This window comes from Elephantulus edwardii, unplaced genomic scaffold (genome assembly GCF_000299155.1).
Source record: "Elephantulus edwardii isolate Elephantulus edwardi_28Jun2011 unplaced genomic scaffold, EleEdw1.0 scaffold00636, whole genome shotgun sequence".
Lineage (NCBI taxonomy): Eukaryota > Metazoa > Chordata > Mammalia > Macroscelidea > Macroscelididae > Elephantulus > Elephantulus edwardii.
The window spans coordinates 47,822-72,208 of record NW_006400386.1 but is presented as its reverse complement, the minus strand read 5'-3'; the positions used below and the strand labels follow the sequence as shown (position 1 = coordinate 72,208).

Genomic DNA, 24,387 nt, shown 5'->3' with positions numbered 1-24,387 from the left:
TACAACAGTGGCACCATATAGCATTTGTCCCTTTGTGACTGAGATACCTCACTCAGCATAATGTCCTCCAGGGTCACCCATTTTGAATAATATTGCCTGAGTTCCTTGTTTTTCAATGCAGCATAGTATTCCATTGGCACAGTGAATTTTAAGACATTGAAATTTATAGCCGTAGCTCGATGCTTACTCTTGGAGGCCCAATTATCATCCCTGTCCATCCTGTGTCATGTCTTCGTCATCTTCTAGACCCCAGCTAACTGTGCCATCTCCTACTCCTTTCTGGCCTTCTTCTAGTTCTTCCAACAGTCAAAAATTGCAAGAGACTTTTACTCCCGAGCCCATGGTGGCTGCCATCTTGCATCGCTGTCGCTGGAAGGCCCAAGTGTTCAGGTCATAGGGTTGCTATGAGTCATCTACAATATGACGGCACCTAACAACTACAACAACAACCTGATTTACTGTATAAACATTCATCAAAAACATATTATTTTTACAACCTAAACTGTAACCTTAAACCTAACTATAGCACTAACACTATATTTGTTGTTACTGTTGTTGTCATGTGCCGTGGAGTCGCCTGCGACTCATAGCGACCCTAGGTACAACAGCCCTAAACTTTGCTCTGTCCTGTGCCAATCGAACTGTGTCTGACACTCCCATCCCAATTATCCCAGTCACTGAATCAATCCACCTCATAGAGGGCCTTCCTCTCCTGTGCTGTCCCTCCACGCTCCCAAGCATGATGTCCCTCTCCAAGGACCTGTCTCTCCTTACAACATGTCCAAAGTATGTCAGATGAATCCTCAGAATCCTTGCCTCCAAGGAGCCACCCAGTTTAACCCTTTCCAAGATGAATCTGTTTTTCTATCAGTACATGGTATTCTCAATACTCTTCTCCAGCACCATGGCTCAAAGGCATCAATTCTCCTTCTGTCCTCCTTAGTCATTGTCCAACTCTCTGATGCATAACAAGTGATAGCAAAGACCAGGGCCTGTATCAGAAGCACCTTAGTCTCCAAAGAGACACCATTGCTCTTCAGTACTTTGGAGAGGTACAAAAATTATTATTTTAGCTAAATTGATTTCCTTAGGAAATCTGTTTTCCGGTATCCTATGATTCAGTTACATTCTTCCCCATCCCCACCCCTACCTCCAACTCCCCTTTTTTAACATTTTCATTTCAGGGACAGAAAACATTTCTTACAAGTATTTCTATGTTCAACAACATTGGTACAAATTTTTTTTTATATGACAAAATAAAACTCAGTGTCTTTGAGTTGTGGTGCTGGAGAAGAGTACTGACAATACAATGGACTACCAAGAGAACAAACAGATCTGTTCTAGAGAGGGCAAAATCAGGCCTGCTCCTTGGAGAAAAGGATTTTGAAGCTCTGTCTCACATACTTTGGGTATGTGGTCAGGAGGGACCAGTCCCTGGAGATGGACATCAGAATGAAAAGGTGGAGGGACAGACAGCGCAGGAAAGGAAGCCTCAGATGAGATGGATTTACACAGTAACTGGGGTAATGGAGGTAGGTGTGTCTGGCTCAGGATAGAGCAAAATTCAGAGCTATTATAGATAGGGTTGCTTTGAGTTGCAAGCGACTCAATGGCATATATCAACAAAGTTCGAAAAATATTCAGTCATTGGGTTGTACAATTTGATGGGTGGGAGGTGAGGAAAATTGAAAGAATTTGTTCACATTTATATTTGAATTATGTAAATAAACTAGTAGAGAGAAAAAATAAATAAATTAAAAACAAAACATATTCAAATATTTTACTTTTTAGATACAATTTTCTTTAGAATAATTTCTAAGATTTTGGTAACAACTGGCTATGGTATCTAAAGAATAAATTAAAACAGAAGAGGCATACTTACTTCGGGCATCTGCTTTATCTGATTCACTCTGACATAAGTCATCCTTGGCATCAGTGCTTCCTTCAACATCATGTCTTATAAAAAACTTAATGTCATTTTCATCAATTTCATTTTCATCATCTGTAGCGTATTTCTGTGGTCCCTCTAATACCTTTACTGCTGCCAAATGGGCAAACCTGTAGAAAAGACTTAATAATTAATTAATGCAATACATAATTGTCTTCAAGCTAAAACAAGAGTTTGCACTAAGAGCACCACATTCTGTACTTTATGTACTGATGGTGTAGTGCTTGCGTCCTCAGCTGCTAACCAAAAGATCAGTGGTTCAAACTCATCACCTGATTCATCAGAGAAAAATGAGGCAATCTGCTACATTTCATTATTATAGCCTGGGAAACTTCATGGAGCAGCCATGCTAACATCCTACAAGGTAGCTGTAAGTCAGAGCCCGCAAAGTGTCATACAACAGCACCACTAGGCTAAGAACCCACCAACTGGAAAGAGCAAAGCTGTTTCTGACAGTCAGTGATACTTATGCTGAGTGGAAAAGGTCAGATATAAAAGAAAATGTACTCTAAAAGTCCACCTCTAGAAAACTTAAACTACCTCTCATGGTCTAGTGGCAAGAAACTGTGTTGCAATCCCAAAGGCATGCAGTTCGAGACCACCAGCCTCAGGAGAAAAGAGTGGGCAATCTCTTCCTGTGTGATTATCTGCCTCTGAAAACCCATCAGCTGTGTGTTGGTTCCAACTCTGTGGTACACAACAATATACTGACAAAACAATCAGTGGTTGTTTAAGGGCAAGTGGAATAAGAAGAGGAGAGATGATAAGGGGTACAGCAGATTACAGAATAAGAAATAAATTCTATTTGATTGTGATAATAGTTTTAACTTATATGTTGGTGTTAAATGCCACTGAGTCAACTACAACTCAAAGGGACCCCATCGACAACAGATCTCTACTCTAACCTGCACCATGCTCTCTCCCCACCATGCTCAAGCTCACTGTTACAGTCACTATGTCAATCCATCTTGCTGAAGTCTTCCTTTCACTAACCTTTTCCAGCATAATGTCTTTTTCCAAGAAATCATACTACCTGACAATGGCCAAAATATGTGAGAAGTCTCATCAACCTTGATTCCAAGGAACACCCTGGCTGCACTTCCCCCGTTACAGACTTGTCTGTTCTTTTGGCAGTCCATGGTTATTCAAAATTCTTTAACCAACACTGCAATTCAAAGGGATTGATTCTTCTTTGGTCTTCTTTATTTACTGTCCAACTCCCAGATGCACAGAAAGCTATTGAGAAGACCATGGCTTAGATCAGGCTCAACCTAATCTTTAAACTGACATTCTTGCTCTTTGCTTCAAAGGTCTGTGATGGCAGATTTTCTCAATGCAATAATACATCTTTCTCTCTGTAGATGTTCATTGAAATGAAAAATAAACAACCTAAATTAAAGAAAAAAAAAAAAGATACCAATCTCTCCACAACTGTACCAGCATTTATTGTTTGCTGCTCTGTTGTTGCTGGGGTGAGATGGTATAGTTATTTTGATTTTCATTTCTCTGATAGCTAGGGGTTTTGAACATTTTTTCATGTTCATGTGCTTGTTTGCCATCTAATGTCTTCTGTGGTGAAATGTTTATATAAAACAGGACTAATAAAAAAAGAACAGGACTGATATGGGAGGATAACAGACTAAGAGTGGATAGATCATGAACACTGCATTAGAAAAGACGAAGGGAAGAATTTGTATGATTAGGTATTATATGTGTGACAACAGTCCAGAATAAGAGGCACATTGTGAAGAGGACAGGGGGAGGGGAAAGAAGGTGGAAGGGTGGTAATTGTACAACAATGAATGAATATTAAAAGAAAACATGAACTGGGGTGAGGGAATGTACAATGAATGAAAATCAAACTTTTCTACAAACTTTAATTAAAATAAAAAATTGCATTAAAAAAAATAATACAGCTTTCGATTTCTTAGCTGCAGTTACCTTGAGTGTTGATTATAGATCTATGTAAAATTAAATCATTGACAGCTTTGCTCTTTTCTTCATGTACTATGATGTTGCCCATTGATTCAGTGGCAAAGATTTTTGTGTTCTTGATGTTGAGATGTAATGCATATTGAAGGCTATACTCTTTTTTCTTCTTCACCAAGTACTTCAAATCTTCATGTTCTGCAAGCAAGGTTCTGTTTTCTGCCTAATGTAGATTATTGATAAGACTTTCTCCAACTCTGATGTCATATTCTTCTTCATGTAGTATAAAAGTTAATTTTGTGTACTCAAGATCATAACCCCCTTGAGAGAAGGGATTGTGTTTTTTTCATATTTGTAACCTAACAACTGTCATAGGACAAGAAGATGATGGGTATATGGGAAGCTGAATTAAAAAAACAAATGAATGAGTGAAATAGTCCTTAAAGGTCCTAGAATGAATGAGCTGATGTTGTTGTCTGTCATCAATAGCTGACTCTCCAACGGTCTCCAGAGGTAGTAAATGGCATGGTAGGAAGACTGTCCAACCTTCATCCATGGAGCATCTGATGGATTCAAATCACGTGCCTTTGGGATTGCAGTGCAGGTTCTTACCACTAAGCTACCAGAGCTCTGATGGTATTCGATAATAGGTGTTAAACTCATTCAAATGCAAATACCAAAATAGGTTTTAAAACCCATGAGATTTTGTTTCATCTATTGTGATTACACCATTTTATCAAACAATATTTCTCAGCAGAAATTCTACAGGTATTTGAGTGGGACAAACCTTGACTATTCAGTACTGTTCTGAGTACTTATGTGTTCAGCATTGATGGTATCAAGTCACTGTAACAGCCCCACACGCACTTTTCTGAATGTATCTCATCACCCTCACAGGGAAAGAAGTAATACTGTTTCCCAATTGAGAATCACTGCTTTAGAGAGAAAAGCTGATGTGTTGGCAAATGGCAATTTAGTTTGAGATTTTTCATTCCATTACCCTTTGTCAAATGCAATAATGGTTACCCATGGTGGACAGTGTTTGGTCGAGCTCCCCAGTTAAAACAAGCTTGGAATCAGGAGTGGCATCCACTTCCAAAATACCTTGCCTCCAGAAACTCTATGAACTTGGAGAAATGATGAAGTTATACAAGTGTTCAGGTCTTTCACTAATAGGGTCGCTATGAGTCACCTACAACTCGACGGCACCTAACAACAACAATCTAGATACAGAGTTGGCCTAGTGGACAGAAAGTTATGGTACCAAGCCAAAGGTGGATGATTTTAATCTGCGGCCCTCAGGCCAGGTTTTAACTGTTTTTGGTGAAACATTCTTCTAGGTCGTATAGCCCTGGTCTGTCCACTTGCTGTACAGAAGTAACTTGTGGTTGCTGTGATCCTAAACACTGTGACACTCATGTGTCAAATACATTAATGGTTATCAATGGTGGACAGTGTTTGGTGGAACTCCCTGATTAAAACAAGCTTGGAAGCAGGAGTGGCATTCACTTCCAAAATACCTTGCCTCCGGAAACTCAATGAACGTGGAGAAATGATGAAAGTTATACAAGTGTTCAGGTCTTTCATTCATAGGGTCACTATGAGTAGTCTATGACTCGACAGCACTGAACAACAACCGCCTTTGATTGATTCTTGTAAATCAATTAAATCATCAATATATATATAAATATATAAAACTTTAAAAGCAAAAGAGATGAACACAGCAAAGGAGGGATCTATACCTTTTAGCCACATCACTAGGTTTCTCCCCAGCTTTGTTGGTAACATCACTGTCTGCTCCCATTTTAATTAGCCACTGCAAACATGCTATGTGTCCTTGTCCAGCAGCTGAAAGAAAACACGGGAAACAGAAAAAAGCTGCTGCAGTTATTATTTTTTTCTAAAACTTTGGGCAGAACCATGCACAAAGTAGGTGTACTTTTTAAGCACCAAATTCCTATCAATGGTTCCTATTCTGTAACAATAAATATGAAACTATTTTTTAAAAAAGACTGAGAAAAACTGAGGTCTACAGAGATCAGGTGCCTTATCTGAAGCTTTACAACCGGTTACTACAGGTATTTACAAGGAAAGCACACTGTTGCTTCATGAAATTGCAACCAAGATTCAATAAGATTTCTGCACTCTTAGTGTCATACAAAAATAGGGTATTACTATTAAATCCCATTAACAGTTCTCAATATTTTTAGCCTTACAACTTTTTCTACTATCCCATTCTTATTACTAAATTGTTACTGCATATGTTTTAACAAAATACATTTTTGCAGAGCCATAGAGGTTCAAATTTAAGAAATGAGCTTTTTAACTCCTCTCTTTGCAAACAAAAGGAAAACCCCAGGATAGCTTTATTGGATATTTAATTCAGAGTCCCAAATTTTACACTAAGGAATGATAACAGAGAAAGACTTTGACCTTTAACCTTTGGTCGGGTGATGTGAAAGGAGTTTCCCAGCCTTTCATAGCCCTTTCCCCCCTCTTTGAGTGCTTGGGGCCAACTTCCTTCCCTCTTCTTGGCCTTTGCTGCTCCTAGCTCCACATATGGCCAACATCAAGGGCTTCGGAGACCTCAAGACCACCGCCAGCCTCCAGGTCCTCAACGATTTCCTGGCAGACAAGAGCTACCTCGAAGGGCATGTCCATCACAAGCAAATGTGGCAGAGTTTGAAGTCATCTCCAGACCCCCACCTGCCGACCTGCCCTCCACTGGTATAATCACATCAAGTCTTACGAGAAGGAAAAGGCCAGCTTTCCAGGAGTGAAGAAAGCATTGGACAAGTACGGCCCTGCTAATGTGGAAGACACCACAGGAGGTGGGGCTGCACACAGTAAAATGACTATGACATTGATCTCTTTGGATCTGAGGACGAGGAGGAAAGTGAGGAAGCAAAGAAGCTAAGAGAAGAACGCCTTGCCCAGTGTGAATCAAAGAAAGCCAAACAAATCTGCCCTTGCTGCCAAGTCTTCAATCTTACTAAACGTGGAGCCTTGGGATAATGAAACTGACACGGCAAAACTGGAAAGAGTGTGTTTAGTCTGAGGGTCTTCCAAGCTATGACCAGTGGGATATGGAATTAAGAAGCTTCAGATACAGTGTGTAGTTGAAGAATGATAAAGATGGCACAGATATGCTGGAAGAACAGATTACTGCTTTTGAAGACTATGTGCAGCCAATGGACGAGACTGCTTTCAACAAAACCTAAAGTCCATCTGCATCCAACAATAAAAACTTAAAAAAAAAATATATATGTATATATATTTTTTTGCCATTGTTTATATGTCTTATAATAGTCTCTAGTTGTTTCTTGGTATAAATAAGTAGCTCAGTCACATATATCTCTACAATGTAGACATGTAATTTATGCTAAAAATGGAGCCATCTCTGCAAAATTAATTACAGTGGGAACTGATAAGAATTTGTTTTCACTAGTTGTTAAGTGTTGTCGAGTCTAAACTGACTCATAGCTGACCCTCTGGCAAGCTTTGAGTGGCTCAAACATTCATGGGAGGTGACAATTTTGGTACTCATAAAAACACTCCAATCTCCAACACTGGCGAGAGAGAGGGGAGGACACAGAATCCGATAAGTCATGAAGCAGCCCACAGACCAAATGACAGACAGACTGCAAGAACTGTTATCAGACCCTCTGCCTGACGAGGAACCATTTGTCAAACTCATATCTGTCTCCTTAAAGAGTTTAGTGTTTCTCCCTTTTACACAGACAACCTGGAACCAGTTAACATACTGTAGGATTTCCCAGACCTCTAGAAATAAGTCTCCTTAAAACAAAAATTGCCACATATCCTTTCTTTTCTATCTTTAAAGAGTTTGAAAGTTCTATTATGAATCAGTCATAATAATGAGTTGTATAAAATGGAATGAGGCTAGCCTAACATTTCCATTTTATCATACAATCAATGCTTTATAAAGCAGTCAGTATATTTCACATCTTTGTTGTTGTTGTGCCATCGAGTCGCTTGCAACTCATAGCAACCCTATGTACAAGAGCTCTAAATGCTGTTCTATCCTGTGCCAACCTAGCCATCTCAAATGCACTTATTCCCACTGCTCCAGTCACAGAATCGATCCATCTCACCAAAGGTCTTCCTCTCCTTCGCCTCCCCTCCACTCTGCCAAACATGATGTCCCTCTCCAAAGACCAGTCCCTCCTTGCAACATGCCCAAAATACATCAGACGAAGCTTCAGAATCCTTGACTCCAGGGAACACTCTGGCTTCACCCTCTCCAGGACAAACCTGTTTGTTCTCCTAGCAGTCCATGGTATATTCAACACTCTTCTCCAGCACCACAGCTCAAAGGCATCAATCCTCTTTCTATCAGCCCTATTCACTGTCCAACTCTCTGATGCACAGCATATAATTGCAAAGACTATAGCCCAGATCAGGCACACCTTAGTCTCCAGCCTGACATCGTTGCTCTTCAGTACTCTTGAGAGGTACCTCACAGCCGAATTTCCCAATGCAATTTGTCTCTTGATTTCCTGGCTGCTGTTACCAAGAATGTTGACTGTGGAGCCAAGTAAATTAAAACTGTTAACTATCTCAGTCTCTTTACCATCCATGCTGATGCTGCCAATTGGCCCAGTGGTTAGAATCTTTGTTTTCTTGACATTTAGCTTCAGTCCATATAGGAGGCTGTAGTCTTTGATCTGCAGCAAGCGCCTCAGGTCCTCCTCAGTTTCAGCAAGCAGGGTTGTATCATCTGCATAACGCAGGTTGTTGATGATTCTTCCACCAATCCTGATGCCACATTGCTCTTTGTATAGCCCAGAGTCTCGGATGATCTGTTCTGCATACAGATTGAAAAGGTATGGAGACAGAATACATTCCTGAAGAACCCCCTTCTTGATTTTGAACCATGTAGTGTCTCCTTGCTCTGTTCGGGCAACTGCCTCTTGGTCCAAGTATAAGTTTCGCATTAGCACAATCAAATGTTCTGGGATTCCCATTCTTCTTAGAGTCAGCCACAGCTTGTTGTGATCCACTCCGTCAAAAGCCTTTGCATAGTCAATGAAGCACAGATAGACATTCTTCTGGTATTCTTTGCTTTCTGCCAAGATCCATCTGACATTAGCTATAATATCCCTAGTACCACAACCTCTTCTAAATCCAGCCTGTACATCTGGCAGTTCTCTGTTGACATATTGTTCCAAACGTTTTTGGATAATTTTCAGCAGAATCTTGCTTGCATGTGATAGCAATGATATTGTTCGATAATTTCTGCACTCTGTTGGGTCACCTTTCTTTGGAATGGGAACAAATATCGATCTTTTCCAGTCAATGGGCCAGCTGACTGTTCTCCAAATTTCTTGGCACAACTTAGCGAGCACATCCAGGCTAGCGTCTGTTTGTTGAAATATGTCAGTTGATATGCCTTCAACTCCTGGAGCTTTGTTTCTTGCCAATTCCTTCAGAGCAATTTGAACTTCCTCTTTCATCACCATAGGCTCTTGCTCATATGTCATTTCATGAAATTCTTCTGTGTCAGCCAATTCCTTCTGATACAGTGACTCTGTGTATTCCTTCCATCTTCTCTTGATACTTTCTGGATCATTTAATATACTGCCCAAAGTATCCTTAAGTATTGCCACCCATGGTTTGAATTTGTTTTTCAGCTCCTTCACATCTTTACTAATATAATAACATTGTCACAGCAGAAATTCCATTTAATTTATCCTCAAATTTGATAATGTGTGGAAATCAGGCATCATAAAAAGAAAAACACACTTAAATAAAAATTTAAGTATACTCTGAATATTATATAATATGGGTATATTCTTCAAGGCATCAGAAAAAGTCTTTCAGTTTTCATGTGTTTCCAATGGATACTTACTTTAGATGGAAATAGGTCCACAGCAATAGTGTAAGAAACAAAAAAGAAGAAAGAATCAGAATAACTCACCTTTGTGCATAAGAGTAGATCCATAATTGTCACGCTCATTAATATTGATGACTCCATCATCTACTAATTTTTTAAGTATTTCCAAATCACCTCTAAAGGCAGCCACATGACCTGGAAATTCTAAAACTAAGAATTAGAAAATAAAAGGTCAGCATTTCAACAAGCATATGAATTCATTCTTTCTCTTGCTTTTAAGCAGTTAAAATTTTTAAATTAAAAATTTCAGGTTTTGATGTTATCTCAAAAGTGATGCTGTTATGTTGGAGTCACTTAGGTTGACACAACGACAATAAAAAGAGAATGCTAAAATTATTACTAATTATGTAGCCCTTCCTTCCCTCAGGGGTCCTAGTGATACTGTGGGTAAAAGCATCTGACTACTAATAAAAATGTTGGCAACTGGATCCCACCAGCCACTCCACAAGAGAAAGATCCATATCCATAGATTTATGATCTCGGAAATCCCATCAGCAGTTCTTAGGTCACTATAAGTAAGTATTGCAATTAATGTCATAACATAATAATGTTAATTACAATACCCACATTTATGAGTAAGCAGTTACTCAACTAGGAAGAAGAGTAGGAAAACCGCTCTAAACCTCCAAGAGTCATGCTGAGATCAAGTGTGTCAGTTATACATCAACAGCAAAAGCCTGGATGTCACCCATGTCCTCCATATAGGGTGAATGGATAAATGTGGGATGGAATGAAGTACTTACTGATGTAAAAGTAGATGCACTACAGAGACATATCATAACACTAAGAGGCATAAATTTAGTCAAACATTCACTGCCATCAAGTTCGTTCTGACCTTTAAAAGCCCTCCATAGTGTTCCCAAGACTTTAAATGGCAAGGAGATCTTTCTCGCTCAGAGTAGCTGGTGCCTGTGAACTGCCAGAGCAGCTCAGCCTTTGGGCCGGCAGTGCAATAATAGACTCTACCACCAGAGGGCAGATCTTAGTAACAAAAAATTTAAGTGAAAAGAGATTTATGAAATTTCCAAAGATCACATGTACATCATATCCCTTAGTAAAATTAAAAAATACAAAAATTGCATGCCTGTACTTGTTAAAATATATGTAACCACTTGAAAAACAAAATTAAAATTTAAAGAGAAAGGAGGGACTGAAGAACATGCGGGTGGGGGAACAGGACATAGAGAGAAGGTAACAAAAAGCAAAGGCAGGCCACATGGGGCTTGCTTTCCATTCGAGGTGAAGTACAGATACAAGATTGTTATTGCTGTTGGTAGGTGCCAACAAGTCGAGAACGACTCATAGTGACCCTATGTACAACAGCCCTGAACCCTGTCCTAACCTGTGTCTTCCTCACCATCTCTCAACAACTTGAGTAACTGCTGCAGTCACCATATCAATCAATCAATCCACTTGGCCGAGTCAGGTCTTTCTCTCTTTAACCATGCTTCCACCTTTCCATGCATGGGGTCCCTTTCCAAAGGAGAAACTTTTCCTAGAAACATACCCAAAGTATGTGAAAGGAAGCTTTATTATCTTTGTCTCTAAAGGGCACTCTGGCTGCACTTCTCCAAGACATATCTGTTTGCTCTTTTGACAGTCCACATTCAGTACTCTTTTCCAGCACCACAGTTCAAAGGCATCAATTCTTCTTCTGTCTTCTTTATTCACTGTCCATCCCTCAGCTGCAGAGCAGGTGATTGAAAGCTCATAACCTGAATCAGACAAACTTTAATCCTCAGACAGACATCGCTGATTGCTCCTCCACAATTTAGAAGGCCCTGACGGCACACTTTCCTGACTGCAATATTTTTCCTGATCTCCTGACTGCTGGTACCAAGTGTGGATCCACTTACTTGTAGATCCAAGTAAGATGAAGATATTGACAGTTCCAGTTTTTCTCTATCATGATGTTGCCTATGGATCCAGGGGTGAGAATTTTTGTTTTCTTGACACTGAGATGCAATCCATATTGAAGGCTATATTCTTCATTCTTCCGCAGCAAGTACTAAAAGTCCTCCTCACTTTCAGCAAGCAAGGTTGTGTCATCTACATATTGAAGGTTACTAATTAATCTTCTAATCCAGATGCTACATTCTTCTTCATAGAGTCCAGCTTCTCAAATAATTTGCTCAGCATACAGATTGAATGAATAGGTATGAAGAAATTATACAACTCTGATGCACACATTTCCTAATTGTAAACCACGTAGTGTTCCCTTGTTCTGGTCACACAATAGCTTCTTGGTCTAGGTATAGGTTTTGCATGAGTGCAATTAAGTGTTCTGGGATTCCCATTCTTCTCATTGTTAGCCATAATCTGTTATGATTCACAGAGTCAAATGCCTCTGCATAGTCAATAAAGCACAAATGGACATTTTTCTGGTATTCTTCACTTTCAGCCAGGACCCATCTGTCATTAGCAACGACCTCTGGTGCCATGGCCTCTTCTAAATCCAATTTGAACATCTGGCAGTCTGTTTGCTCTAGTTCTTTTCAATGATCTTGATCAGTATTTTTATTGCATGTGATATCAATGATATCACCTCCCTTGGAAATGGCAACAAATATGGGTCTCTTCCAGTCAGCCATGTAGCTCTCCTTCAAATTTCCTGGCCTAAACTGGTTGAGCACGTCCAGGGCTACATCTGTCATTTGAAACCTGTCAATTGGTATCACATCAATTCCTGGGGCCTTACGTTTTGCCAGTGCTTTCAGTGCAGCTCGAACGTCATTACCATTGGCTCTTCATAATATGCTACTTGCTGAAGTATTACAGTATCTACCAACTCTTTGGGTACAGTGACTCCAAGTAATCCCTCCATCTTCTTTTGCTGCTTCTTGGATCATTCAAGATTTTGCCTATAGTACAGCATCTCTCAGTTTTGCAACACAATGTTTGAATTTGTTTTTCAGTTCTTTCAGCTTGAGAAATTGCTGAGCAAGTTCTTTGCTTTTTATACTCTAATTCTAGCTCACTGCACAGTCCATTATAATACTTTGTTTTGTCTTCTCAAGCTGCCCTTTGAAATCTTCTGTTCAGCTCTTTCACTTCAGCATCTCAATGCTCTAGTTCAATGTTCAGATTATTTTTTCTTTTTTTCAGATTATTTTCTGATATCCACTTTCATTTTTTTCTTTCATGATTAGAAGTTAAATCACAGTCAATAAAAATAGGTTGTGTATAAATATTTTAAGGAAGAATAACATATAAAGAACTCAAACATTTTAAAAAATACAAAGAATGCAAAATTTTACAGAAATGGTGGCATCTTAACTCTTACTTCAAGGCCAGATCCGATAAGGTCATAAATGCCCTGTATGCTCGAAACCATTTATTACTAACTCTTATACAAACCATCCAACCCATACAGTACATTCTACTTCTCATCTAGGTTCATTAATTTGATGTAACAGCTACATATACCTCACAAACAATAAGTAAGGTAATTGTAGCAAGCTTAAAATTCAGATCTAGGCACAACTCAGAATACAGTTTTTCAAGTTTAAGGCAGCATCTTTTCTGCTATACAGGATGAGCAGGTCATTCTCTAGCCCTCAGCCTATTGCCCTGGCCTCTACTCTGCTCAAGCAAATGCTATAAAACTCTTTTAACTCAGCTGGTAAAGTGTCCCCAAAATATCTCACTCTGCTAGTAAGCCTAGGCCTGCAGGTACTCAGGTCTAGCTTCACTCATGGGCAACAAAACTAGCTTCTTAACAAATGCCCAAAGGCACCCCTCCACCAACAAGGCTCCCACCTATAAACACTTCTCACTCTTTAAGCAGCCACTGCTATACACGAACAATGATAACCTAAGAAAGACTGCACAGGGCAGACCCACTCTCCACAGCAGGCTGTCACATCAGAGAAATAAATTTTCATTTTGTTTGTTGTTTTTGTTACCATAAAGTCAAGCACAACTCACCAGCAACTCTATGAACAAAAGACCTAATGCGTTTCCATAACTATCATCATTTCTCCAAGTTCATAGAGTTTCCAGAAGCATGTGGTTTAGGAAGTGGATGCCACTCTTGCTTCAAAACCCGTCTTACAACTTGGAGCTCCACCAAACACTGTCCACACATTGGGAAACCATTCTGGTATTTGATACCCCAGTGGCACAAGGTTCAGTATCACAGCAAACCCAGGGTACTTCATACAGTACACTGACAAAGAGTGATGTACAAAGTAGAAGAGTGTTTCTCCAGATATAACAGCACTAGTCTCATTTAACAGTGGTTAAGTGTTGTCGAGTCGAATACGACTCAGAGTAAGCTTTGCACAAAAGTCACTAAATTTTAGGATTTCTTAGTTACAAGGGCTATTTAAAAAAAAACCAACCCAAACCATATATATTTTTGTGCGTACATATCCTATGTAACTAATTCATAAAACCAAAGAATGTGATGATAAATCCAAAACAATAATCAACTCTGAAAGGGAAGAAAAAAGAATGATCTTTGGGAATTAAATGAAGGACCTACAACTGTGCATTATAGAATTCCAAATATAAACAATGTTGATTATATTAATGTCTCCATATTTGTGGCTAAAACATTTCATAATAGAGAAAACAATCTGCATTAATGAGTGGACAATGGTATGTAATAGATTTTATTAACATTGACTCATAACTCCTTCCACTTCCTTTTCCATTGATTCTGTTATATGCTACAATACTGGGGATCTATTATTTACCTTCCTGATCTTCCGAACCACTTCGTTCATATTCAGCCCCATGGATAAATTGTAAGATGTTATCTTTAAAGAATCTCTGGGCCAGGTCCAATACATTTTCTCCATTATCATTGAAGGCTTTTAATGCTTGTGTTACACTGCTCATTCTACTGAGTAGAAATTTAAAACAGTGAAGGTGGCCTGCCATAGCTGCTAAGTGAACTATAGATAAAAGAAGGGGGGAAATGTAAATAGAAATTAAAGTAACTTTAAAAATACAATGGCTCTAAGTTTTAGAGAAGTAATTATTCCTGCCTCAAACCACAGATCAAAGAGAATAAACATTTTTTCTAATCTGTATCATCTTTCTCTAGTCACTTCTGTTGTGGTGGTAGTGGTATACCAATCGAGTCAGAACCAATTCATAGCTGATCTTCCTCCAGCAGGTTACAAGAGATAGTTTAATCTAATGGGAGGAGATTGCCCATCTTCCTCCTTCAGAGCAACTGGTAGATCTGAACCCTGTGCCTTTAGAATTGCAGCACAGCTCCTGACCAGTAGGCAACCAGAGCTCATTATTACTGCTGTTAGGTGCCATCAAGTCAGAACAGAATCATAGCTGATCCACCAGCAGGTTTTCAGAGACTGTAAATCTCAGGGAGGAGACTGACCATCTTTCTCCCAGGAAGCAGCAAGTGGACTGGAACATTAGCCACTGGATTGGCAGCACAATTCCTTACCACTAAGCCACCAGAGTTTATCAAAAGGACACTAAATTATTGCATAGATGCACTTACATTGAGTTTTCAGAGACAAGCAGAGTTACCAAAGAAGAAGTCTAATATACTCACAATCTTAGAGAGGTTTTAGTTCATAGAGTTGCTATGAGTCATAGTAAACACAACACCATTAGTATGTGCTGTAAATATATCTATATATATAGCAGAGCAAAAGGAGGCAAAGTTAAATCAACTTCTCAATCATTACAAAACACTCTAAGGGAATGAGTTGGGGTTACAGGGCCATAGTCTCAGGGGATAAAAAAGATAATTAACAAAATATAGTCCACAAAAACAATGTTCTAAAAAAAAACAAACAATGTTCTGTTTTGGCAAGTACCAACAGGGGTCTTCAAAGCACCCACGCAGCCAGCTAAAGTGCTCACCTGTTAGAACAAAGAAGAAAGAAGAAAGTGGAGATGCACAGAAATAATTAATGTAAAGGTGTAATGGACTATATGGATGTCAATTTGTTGTAAACATGAGACCAAAGAACTAGCTGGTGCTCAGTTACCACCATTGACCACTCTAAACTGGATCACAGCAAAATATTCTGGATAGAATATGGAGAAATATGGCACAAAACCTTCTTTTTTAAAAAAAAAAGTCAGGCTTATCTTGTTGGTCATAAAACGATTGGTAACTCTCTCTCTCTCACACACACACCCCAACTATCACCCTTGGCCACCTTTCGCCTTTTGAATCTGAAACCACATTTGCTCCCCTCACCAAAAGCCCAGACACCTTTAATCTCCCCTTACACCCTCCTCCATGGCTCAACTTTCAGCCAAACAATGGACAGGCCTCTAAGTGGCACAATAACACCAGGGAGTCACTCATACTTTAGAATAACCAACCACATACGGTCAAATGAGCAACATTTGCCAAGGACAAATCTGAGAACACAGAAATAGGATGGATTAATGTTAAAGTGAATCAAAGGAAAGATGTGGGAAGTATGGTTATATTGCAGGTATTTTAATTGATGTTTTAAAATAAAAATAGTTGAGTGCTTTGTAAACTTTCACTCAAATCACTGTGAAACATTTTTTTAAAAAGAGCAAATGCAAGGAAATTCTCTTGGAAACTGAAATCTCAATTAATGCTTAGAATTATAAGAGGAAATACTAGTTATATAAGTAAAAAGTAAATAAAATTTAATATATTGTCAATACTGGAACAAACCAAGATAGTCACTATGCAGATACGAATTATGTTCTTTGTATCATTAATGCATTTTTAAGTCCTTGGTAGTCCTTTATTATTTTTACTATATGACAAAAGCTCTAGTGGCCTAGTCCGTAAGAGTTTGTACTGCTAACACAAAAGTGGCACTTCTCTGGCAGCTTGAATACACTGTGGCTCCAGACAGAATCTCCTCTCACACAATTTATCACCTCTGAAAATCCAATGGAGGATCACCTATGAGGAAGGTCCAATTGGACAACAATGAGAGTTTTGAGTTGTATGATAAGAAGCTTGAATCAAAATAGGAGACTAATATCATCACTTTGACCCATCTTCTAAGCAAACAGTATTGTTTTTTGTTGTGTACCATTGAGTTATAACTGATGCAAAAATGAGGGGCAGGGTTTCAGAGGCTGAAAATCACATGATAGGAGAATGCTCATCTTTCTCCTGTGGATTATCTGGAGGACTCGAACAACATGTCTTTGGGTAGGCAGTACAATCCTTACCACTAGGGCAGCAGAGTTCCCTGGGGACGATCTGGCCATGATATCTGTCACACCGCTGAAGGCCAGGGTTGATTTGGCTGACCTGGCTGGCTAGGTGGGTGTCCCCTTCCTCCACTACCCCTCTATGTGTGTCCCTCCTGAAGCAATACATTCAGTTGAAGAGAATGACCTTCTCCACAGAAGGAAGACAATCCTTCAGTCAAGAGTAGACAAATAGCTGCACTCCCCTGCTAAACCCTCTAAACAAGCTCTCCAGTCAAACAAAAGACAAGTTTATGAAATGATGAATTTCACAGGAATCTGGGGGATTGCAAAATGCACTTCACAATAGAATCCACCACACAAGATCAAAAAGGATACCTATGTCCAAGGGTGAAGTTCAGAAGCCAAGAAAGGACAGGATGAACATAAACAGGCAACACAGGCCGAAAGTAGGAAGACTGTTGTTACAATGTGGGGATTGTAATCAGTGCCACAAAACACAATATGTATGAATTATTAAATGGAAAACCAGTTTGCTCTATAAAATGTTACCTAAAGCACAATAAAAATGAAACAAAAGCAATAGAACACTAAGTATACCCCAATCCTTAAAAACAGCAGAAAAGCTGTTGTTAGGTGCCATCAAGTTGTAGACGACTCATAGTGACCCTATGAACGGAAGACCAGAGCACTGTTCATAGAGTTTCTGGAGGCAAGCCATTTTGGAAGTGGATGCCACTCCTGCTTCCAAGCTTGTTTTCATTGGGAAGCTCCAGGAAACACTGCCCACCATGGGTGACCACTACCACGTTTGGCACATCAGTGTCACAGAGTTTAGCATCACAGCAATCACGAGTTACCTCTGTACAGCAATGCACAGACCAGTGCTATACCACCTAGAAGAATGTTTGACAAAAAAAAACAAACAAATGTGAATCAGGCCTGAGGGCCACAGATTAAAATCATCCACCTTGGGCTTGGTAGCATAACTTTCTGTCCACTAGGCCAACATAGCTCTCTCTATGCTGTCGTTGTTATTGTTGTTAGGTACCATCGAGTCATAGATGACTCATAGCGATCCTATGGATATAGAGTTTCCAGAGGCAAGCCATTTCGGAAGTGGATGCCACTCATTGTTGATGTAGTCACCTGCAACTCCTAGCAACCCTATGTACAATAGCCCTAAACTCTGCTCTATCCTGTGCCAATCTCACTGTCTCCGACACACCTATCCCCATTACCCCAGTCATTGAATCAATCCACTCATAGAGGGTCTTCCTCTCCTGTGCTGTCCCTCCACTCTCCCAAGCATGACATCCTTCTCCAAAGACTGGTCCCTCCTTGCAACATGTCCAAACTATGTCAGACAAAGTGTCAGAAACTTTGCCTCCAAGGAGCAGCCTGGTTTAACCCTCTCCAGGATGAACCTGTTTGTTTTCTTAGCAGTCCATGGTACATTCAATACTATTCTCCAACACCACAGCTCAAAAGGTATCAATTCTCCTTCTATCCTCCCTATTCACTGTCCAGCTCTCTGATGCACAGCAAGTGACTGCAAAGAGCATAGCCTGTATCAGGCTCACCTTAGTCTCCAGAGTGACAGCAGCAAGGATGGTGAAGCTTAGTCTCACGTACCTTGGGATTATTAAAATGAAGAGCCAGATCTTGGAAAAGGACATCAGGTTGGCAAAGGTAGAGTCAGAGAAAGAAAGGAAAACCCCCAGACAAGATGGTCTACATAGTGGTTCTAACAGTGAGCAGAAGAATGTCAGAGATCTACAGGATGGAAGAAGGCTCAGATCTGTTCTTCTAGGGCTGCTATGAGTCACAGTCCATTCACTAGTACCTAACAAAAAATTTCATATGCATCATAAGCAAAAGCTGGTTAGAATCTAACTGTAAAAGCTGCTGTTTACTGATCACCACCCAGTTATTTTTTGTTGTTTGGGGTTTTGTTTTTTGTGGGTTTTTTTGGCTGAGTATAGTGTGCCTTCTTGATGGTACATGACAAGACGGGCTCTCTAAGCCCCTGCCTTTTCTCAGGGGGACTGGATAAAATTGTGTCAAGGATGTGAGATTCTCAGTGTGCAGAAAGATCAAGTTGGGGCAAGGATTCCCCAGCAGCTGAGGGTCTTTCTCTTCCAGTGCTATCGCTTGGGCTCTTATTCTATGGTGATCATGTGAACCATCAGTTCAACCACCTAGTTGCTAGGTCCAAATTCATTGCCATACCAGAAGAAGAGTATGACAAAGTGGTCATTCAGGGCAATGCCAGTCCCAGCATCAAAGGTGGAAGACTGGGTGTCACAGTTAAAGTCACAGAAGATAACAGGGGCCCTTCTGCTGCCTGCTTACTACTTTCCTGATGTCATCATCATGTGGCAGCTTTCTCCACATAGCAGGACAGATCCACAACTAACATATTGAGGGTGGAGACATGGAAAGCCATACCAGTAAATTTCCCATTCAGCTCAGGGATAACCTTGCCCATAGTCTTGGCAGTGTCAGTAGATGCAGGGATGATGTTCTGGGCAGTTCCATGGCCATCACGTCACAACTTTCCAGAGGGTCCTTCCACAGCCTTCTGGGTGGCAGCAGACTGTGGCCATGAGTCCCTCTCCAATGCTAAAGTTGTCATGGATGACATTAGCCAGGGAGGTCAAGCAGTTGGTGGCACAGGAGGCACTGCTGACAATCTGAGAGAGCTATCATACTTCTCATGGTTCACGTCCCTCACAAACATAGGGGCACTGGCAAAAGGAGCACAGATGATTACCCATTCAGCACCACCCTTCAAGTGAGCCCCAGCCTTCTCCAAGGCAGGGAAGACACCAGTGGACTCCACAACACACCCAGCACCAGCATCACCCCAAATGATATTGGCGGGCTCTCACTCCTGCAAGAAAGTGATGCCTTTTCCATTGATAACCAGCTTCCCATTCTCAGTTTTGACAGTGCTATTGAATTTGCCATGGGTGGAATCACACTGGAGCATAAAGACCATGTAGTTGAGCTCAATGAAGGAATTACTGATGGCAGCAACACCTTCTTTGCCAGAGATAAAAGCAGCCCTGATGACCAGGTGTCCACTGTGGCCAAATCTATAAACTCCAACATTTACCATCACGTCTCAGGGATGCAGCTGAGGCTGCACAAGAAGAGAGGGCTGTCTGTCCATCCAAAAGGAGTAGAGAGCCTATCTAGTTGCTTTTGACTCACAGAAACCTATTTACAACAGACAGAAACAATGTCTAGTCCTGCTCTATCCCCACAATGCCAAATTTGAGCACAATGTTACAAACTCTGTGTTAGGCTTTCTCTTTTGAGTGTTTTCACATTTTTGCTGACTCTCTAGTTTACTAAGATTTTATTACTCTTGATTGCATGTCTAAAATAAGTTAAATAAAGTCTCATCATTTTCCCTTAAAAAACTCATTATGGCTGCATTTCCTCCAAGAGGAGTTTTGATTGTTCTTAAGACAGTCCAGGCATACTGTCCACATTCTTTGCCAATACCATGATTCAAAGGCATCAATTCTTCCTCAGTCTTATTAATTGTCCAGCTTTTGCATGTATATGAGGTAAATGAAAACACCATGGCATGGGTCAAGTGCACCTTAGTACTCAAAGTGTCATCCATGTTTTTGAATACTTTAAGTAAGTCTGTTAACAGGTATGATCAAAACAACTATGAGGTATCCTCTCACCCCAGTCAGAATAGCAAAATTTAACAGAACAGCAAGCAACACATGCTGGTGAGGTTGTGGAGAAACTGGAACTCTTATTCACTGTTGTTGGGGTTTTAAAATGGTACAACCACCGTGGAAGGAGGTATGGCGCTCTCTCAAAAAGTTGCAAATAGAGATACTATTTGTCCCAGCAATTCCACTACTGGGAATATACCCCAAAGAGACCCATAAATGACATCAAGCAGATATATGAATATCCATGTTTATCACAGCTATGTTCACAATAGCAAGGTGCTGGAAACAACCTAAGTGCCCATCAACAAATGAATGGATAGAAAAGCTGTGGTATATTCACACAGTGGAATACTACACTGCACTGAAAAACAAGGAACTCATGCAATAATATTCAAGATGGGTGACCCTGGAGGACATTATGCTGAGTGAAGTATTTCAGTCACAAAAAGCAAATACTGCGTGCTCGCTTCAGCAGCACATATACTAAAAAAGCAAATACTGCATGGTGCCACTGTTGTAAAACAGGACAGACCTCGGGTTTGGGGAAAGACTGAGAAAGATGGGTTCAATAATGTATACTAAACTGAAACAGATGAGGGAGAAAACTGCTTAAAATGGATATGTGATTAGGTATTTTTGTCATGACAGAAGTCCAGAAAGAAGGCTGCGTGGAGTGGACCTGGGGGAGGGTTTGTAAAACAATGAAAGAAGTTTTCTTTTACTTTTCTAAGAGGGTAGTGTATTAGGGGGGAGGGTTGGGAGGGAAGAAAAGTACAATAATGAATGAATGGAAATCTAAAGTCTCTGTAAATTTTCATTGAAATTAATAATAAATTTTTTAAAAAGAGAGGAAAAAAAACCAGATATGATCAACACAACACATCCACTGAGTAGAGGTTAAGGTGACCAATGCAGGAGCTGCCTACTTTTAAAAAAGATTAAGAATGTAATCAAGCCAAAAGGACACCATCCTATGGATGGGGCGGGGTGAGGGGGTACAATATGTGAAAATGTACAAAATCTAGATTCTCCCAATGACACTGCTTTCCAATAGGGATGTGGTCTTGTAAACAAGAAGGGTCAACAACAAGACAAAACACAGTAAACAACACCTTATTTTGTGACCCTAGTCAACATGCTTTTCCATTTGTAAAACCTCCTCCCAGAAGAGCTGTGGGTGAGCATTAACATTACTGGTAAGAATATTCGTTTTCTCCTGGACACAAGAGCCTACTATTTGGTCCTAAAAGCCTTCTGAAGTCCCCACTCTTCTCACTATTTCTTAGTTGTTGGAATTGACGGAAAACCTTATAAGCAGTTCCTTACTTCACCTCTGCCTTGCATGCGGACTTCCAAGCTATAAAACAACCCAGTGGTAGATGGAATTTGGTCCAGGACTTAAGATCAATAAATGACATAGTTGAGCTTCTACATCTTGTGGTTCCTAACCTTTATACTATAATAGACAAAGTGCTAGTCAATAGGCCTTTTCTTTTAAGAACTTCCTTCCCTCTGTAACTTAATTTGTGCCATTGTTAGAACCTTTACTTGGAATATTATTGCTTTTAATTTTTAACTCATGTACTTTTAATTTGCTAGTTAAATTTGTATCTTCTAAGCTGTAACAATTCCATGATACATCTTCAAGGATATGAACATATACAGCTAAGCACAATTGATAACAGTGCATCTAAATTCCAAAATCAATCTCCACAATAGTCTACATGTTTCCTATTGCCAAAGGGGCCCTTTAGAGTAGTGAGAGAAGATCTTCACCCTGAAACCTACAGCATCCCTTTTCAGCAGGAAGAAGCTAAGAGAATACGCCATCCCCTTTTCCTTATGAATGAGGGTGAAGTCTCTCTCAGGGAGGAGTGATAGGGAATGGCAAAGGACACACTGACAAAGGAGATTAATCTGAACTGGCTTTGACAAGCACTGTGGCAATGGGACAATTAAAACAGACTTTCAGGGGGGAGAAAAAAGAGGAACAAACTGGGGTGGAGGATAGAGAAAATAGTGCAACAATGAATGAATGGAAACCCAAAATCTCTGTAAATGTTCATTAAAATTAATAAAATTTAATTTTTAAAAAAAGCTATAAGGACAACAACTTGAAAGGACACTCAACTGATACTTCCTCTCCCCTTACCCTTTTACTAAAAAAAATCTTAACTAGTTGAATCTGTCACATACAAAATCTTAAGTAGTTCATTCCGTCACCAGAATTTTTTTAGCTGTTCTGCTAGTCAGAGAAGTACAATCACTTGCTTTGCATCAGTGAGCTGGACAATGACTAAGGATGACAGAAGAAGAATTAATGCCTTTGAGTTGTGGTGCTACAAAATATGACAAGATTTATGATGAGAAAAAATATGCAAATAAATATATTCACTAGTTTTGTAAAGAACTAGTAGAATGAGGATAGTTTAAATTCCTTAAACATGTACATTTAAAAGTTTTTTTTAATGAAGATCAAAAATATTTGCTTTTGCTGCATACCTGGAAGGTTTCCATTGTAGTCCACATCTTCTATGCCACATCCCCATTTAACAAGAAGTTGTAAACAGCCAAGCCTCCCATGAAATGCCGCATAATGTACAGGCTTCCATTCTCTCTTATCAGCTACACTGGGGTCCTAGAGGTAACATTTATAAGAACTCTCTTTCTGTTTAGTAAAGGAAACACTAAATCTAGCAGTTTAATTCTACAAATGGAAAATTTTCTTAAAACTCAAAAGACAAAGAATAAATATAAAAAGTGGATGTGTCTTTTGACAACTAGGGAATACCAAAAAGAAATACTGTAATAAAGACAGGGAGTGTCTACATCTATATAAATCATTTGTTAAATTAGTGCACAAAATAAGATAAACAGGTAGATACAGAAAATTATTAAAACAGATTTTCAATACTCTTGTAAAAATTTGCTTAGAAGTTTTAGAATCTTCCTACTTGAACTCTGAAGTGATAGGAAGAACCCAAAACAACTGAGTTAATTCCAACTCAGAACAACCCTCCACGAGGCTTCCAAAACTGTAAATCTTTAGTAGATGAGACTGCCCTTCTTTCTCCCATTAAATAGCTTGTAAATTCAAACTGCTGGTATTTTGGTAATACATCATATTACCAGAGTTTCTTGAAGAATGAACCCCAAGTCCCTGAAATGGTTTGTACTACTAATTTGCTTTCTTAGGAGATTAATATATTTGTAAATTCACTTGAATTATTGTATCCATATTTTTAAAATATTAAATCACTTCTCAAAACCGATATAAGGGTTGTTGGGGTATTTTTAATTTTGTTTGTTTGTTTTATTATTTTTTTGTGTGTATCGTCAAATCGGATCTGACTGGTACAGGAGGAGATTGCCCCTCCTCCTTCAGCAGAGCATCTGGTGGATTTGAATCATGTACCTCTGGGATTACAGTGCAGCTTCTTGCCACTAGGCCACCAGAGCTCCCAATAATATATAAGGGGTTTTTTTAAAGCCAGGAAGAAGTAAACAGACTGAAAAATCCTCTTCCATCTGTATGATTACATATTCTCATGTATTAACAGGAACTTCTCACCACTCCACTTCGGAGCATTATTTGTAAGGTGAAAGAATGTCCATGAGCTGCAGCAAGATGTAAAGGATTGCATCCACGATAATCCTGAGCTGACAGATCTGCTCCATTGATTATAAGTGCCTAAAATTAAAGGGGAAAATTTCAATATCATCACCATCTCTGAGGAATAAAGAGCTAATGA

General features: G+C 39.6%; 1 protein-coding gene and 1 pseudogene across 1 annotated transcript in view; both read right to left on the bottom strand.

Annotated features, from left to right (window-relative positions):
• LOC102871773 overlaps positions 1-354 on the bottom strand; it is a 1,259-nt pseudogene extending 905 nt beyond the window's left edge.
• Positions 1-24,387, bottom strand: part of LOC102872574 (ankyrin repeat domain-containing protein 42-like) — a gene marked incomplete at its 3' end in the record, with an annotated part of 74,080 nt that overhangs the window by 21,481 nt on the left and 28,212 nt on the right. The window contains exons 3-8 of the mRNA XM_006903399.1: positions 24,207-24,326; positions 23,138-23,273; positions 14,495-14,695; positions 9,819-9,944; positions 5,620-5,725; positions 1,796-2,058 (exon numbers count right to left, since the gene is read on the bottom strand). Of these exons, the coding sequence (XP_006903461.1) occupies positions 1,796-2,058; positions 5,620-5,725; positions 9,819-9,944; positions 14,495-14,695; positions 23,138-23,273; positions 24,207-24,326 (952 nt within the window). The remainder of the gene's footprint in view (positions 1-1,795; positions 2,059-5,619; positions 5,726-9,818; positions 9,945-14,494; positions 14,696-23,137; positions 23,274-24,206; positions 24,327-24,387) is intronic.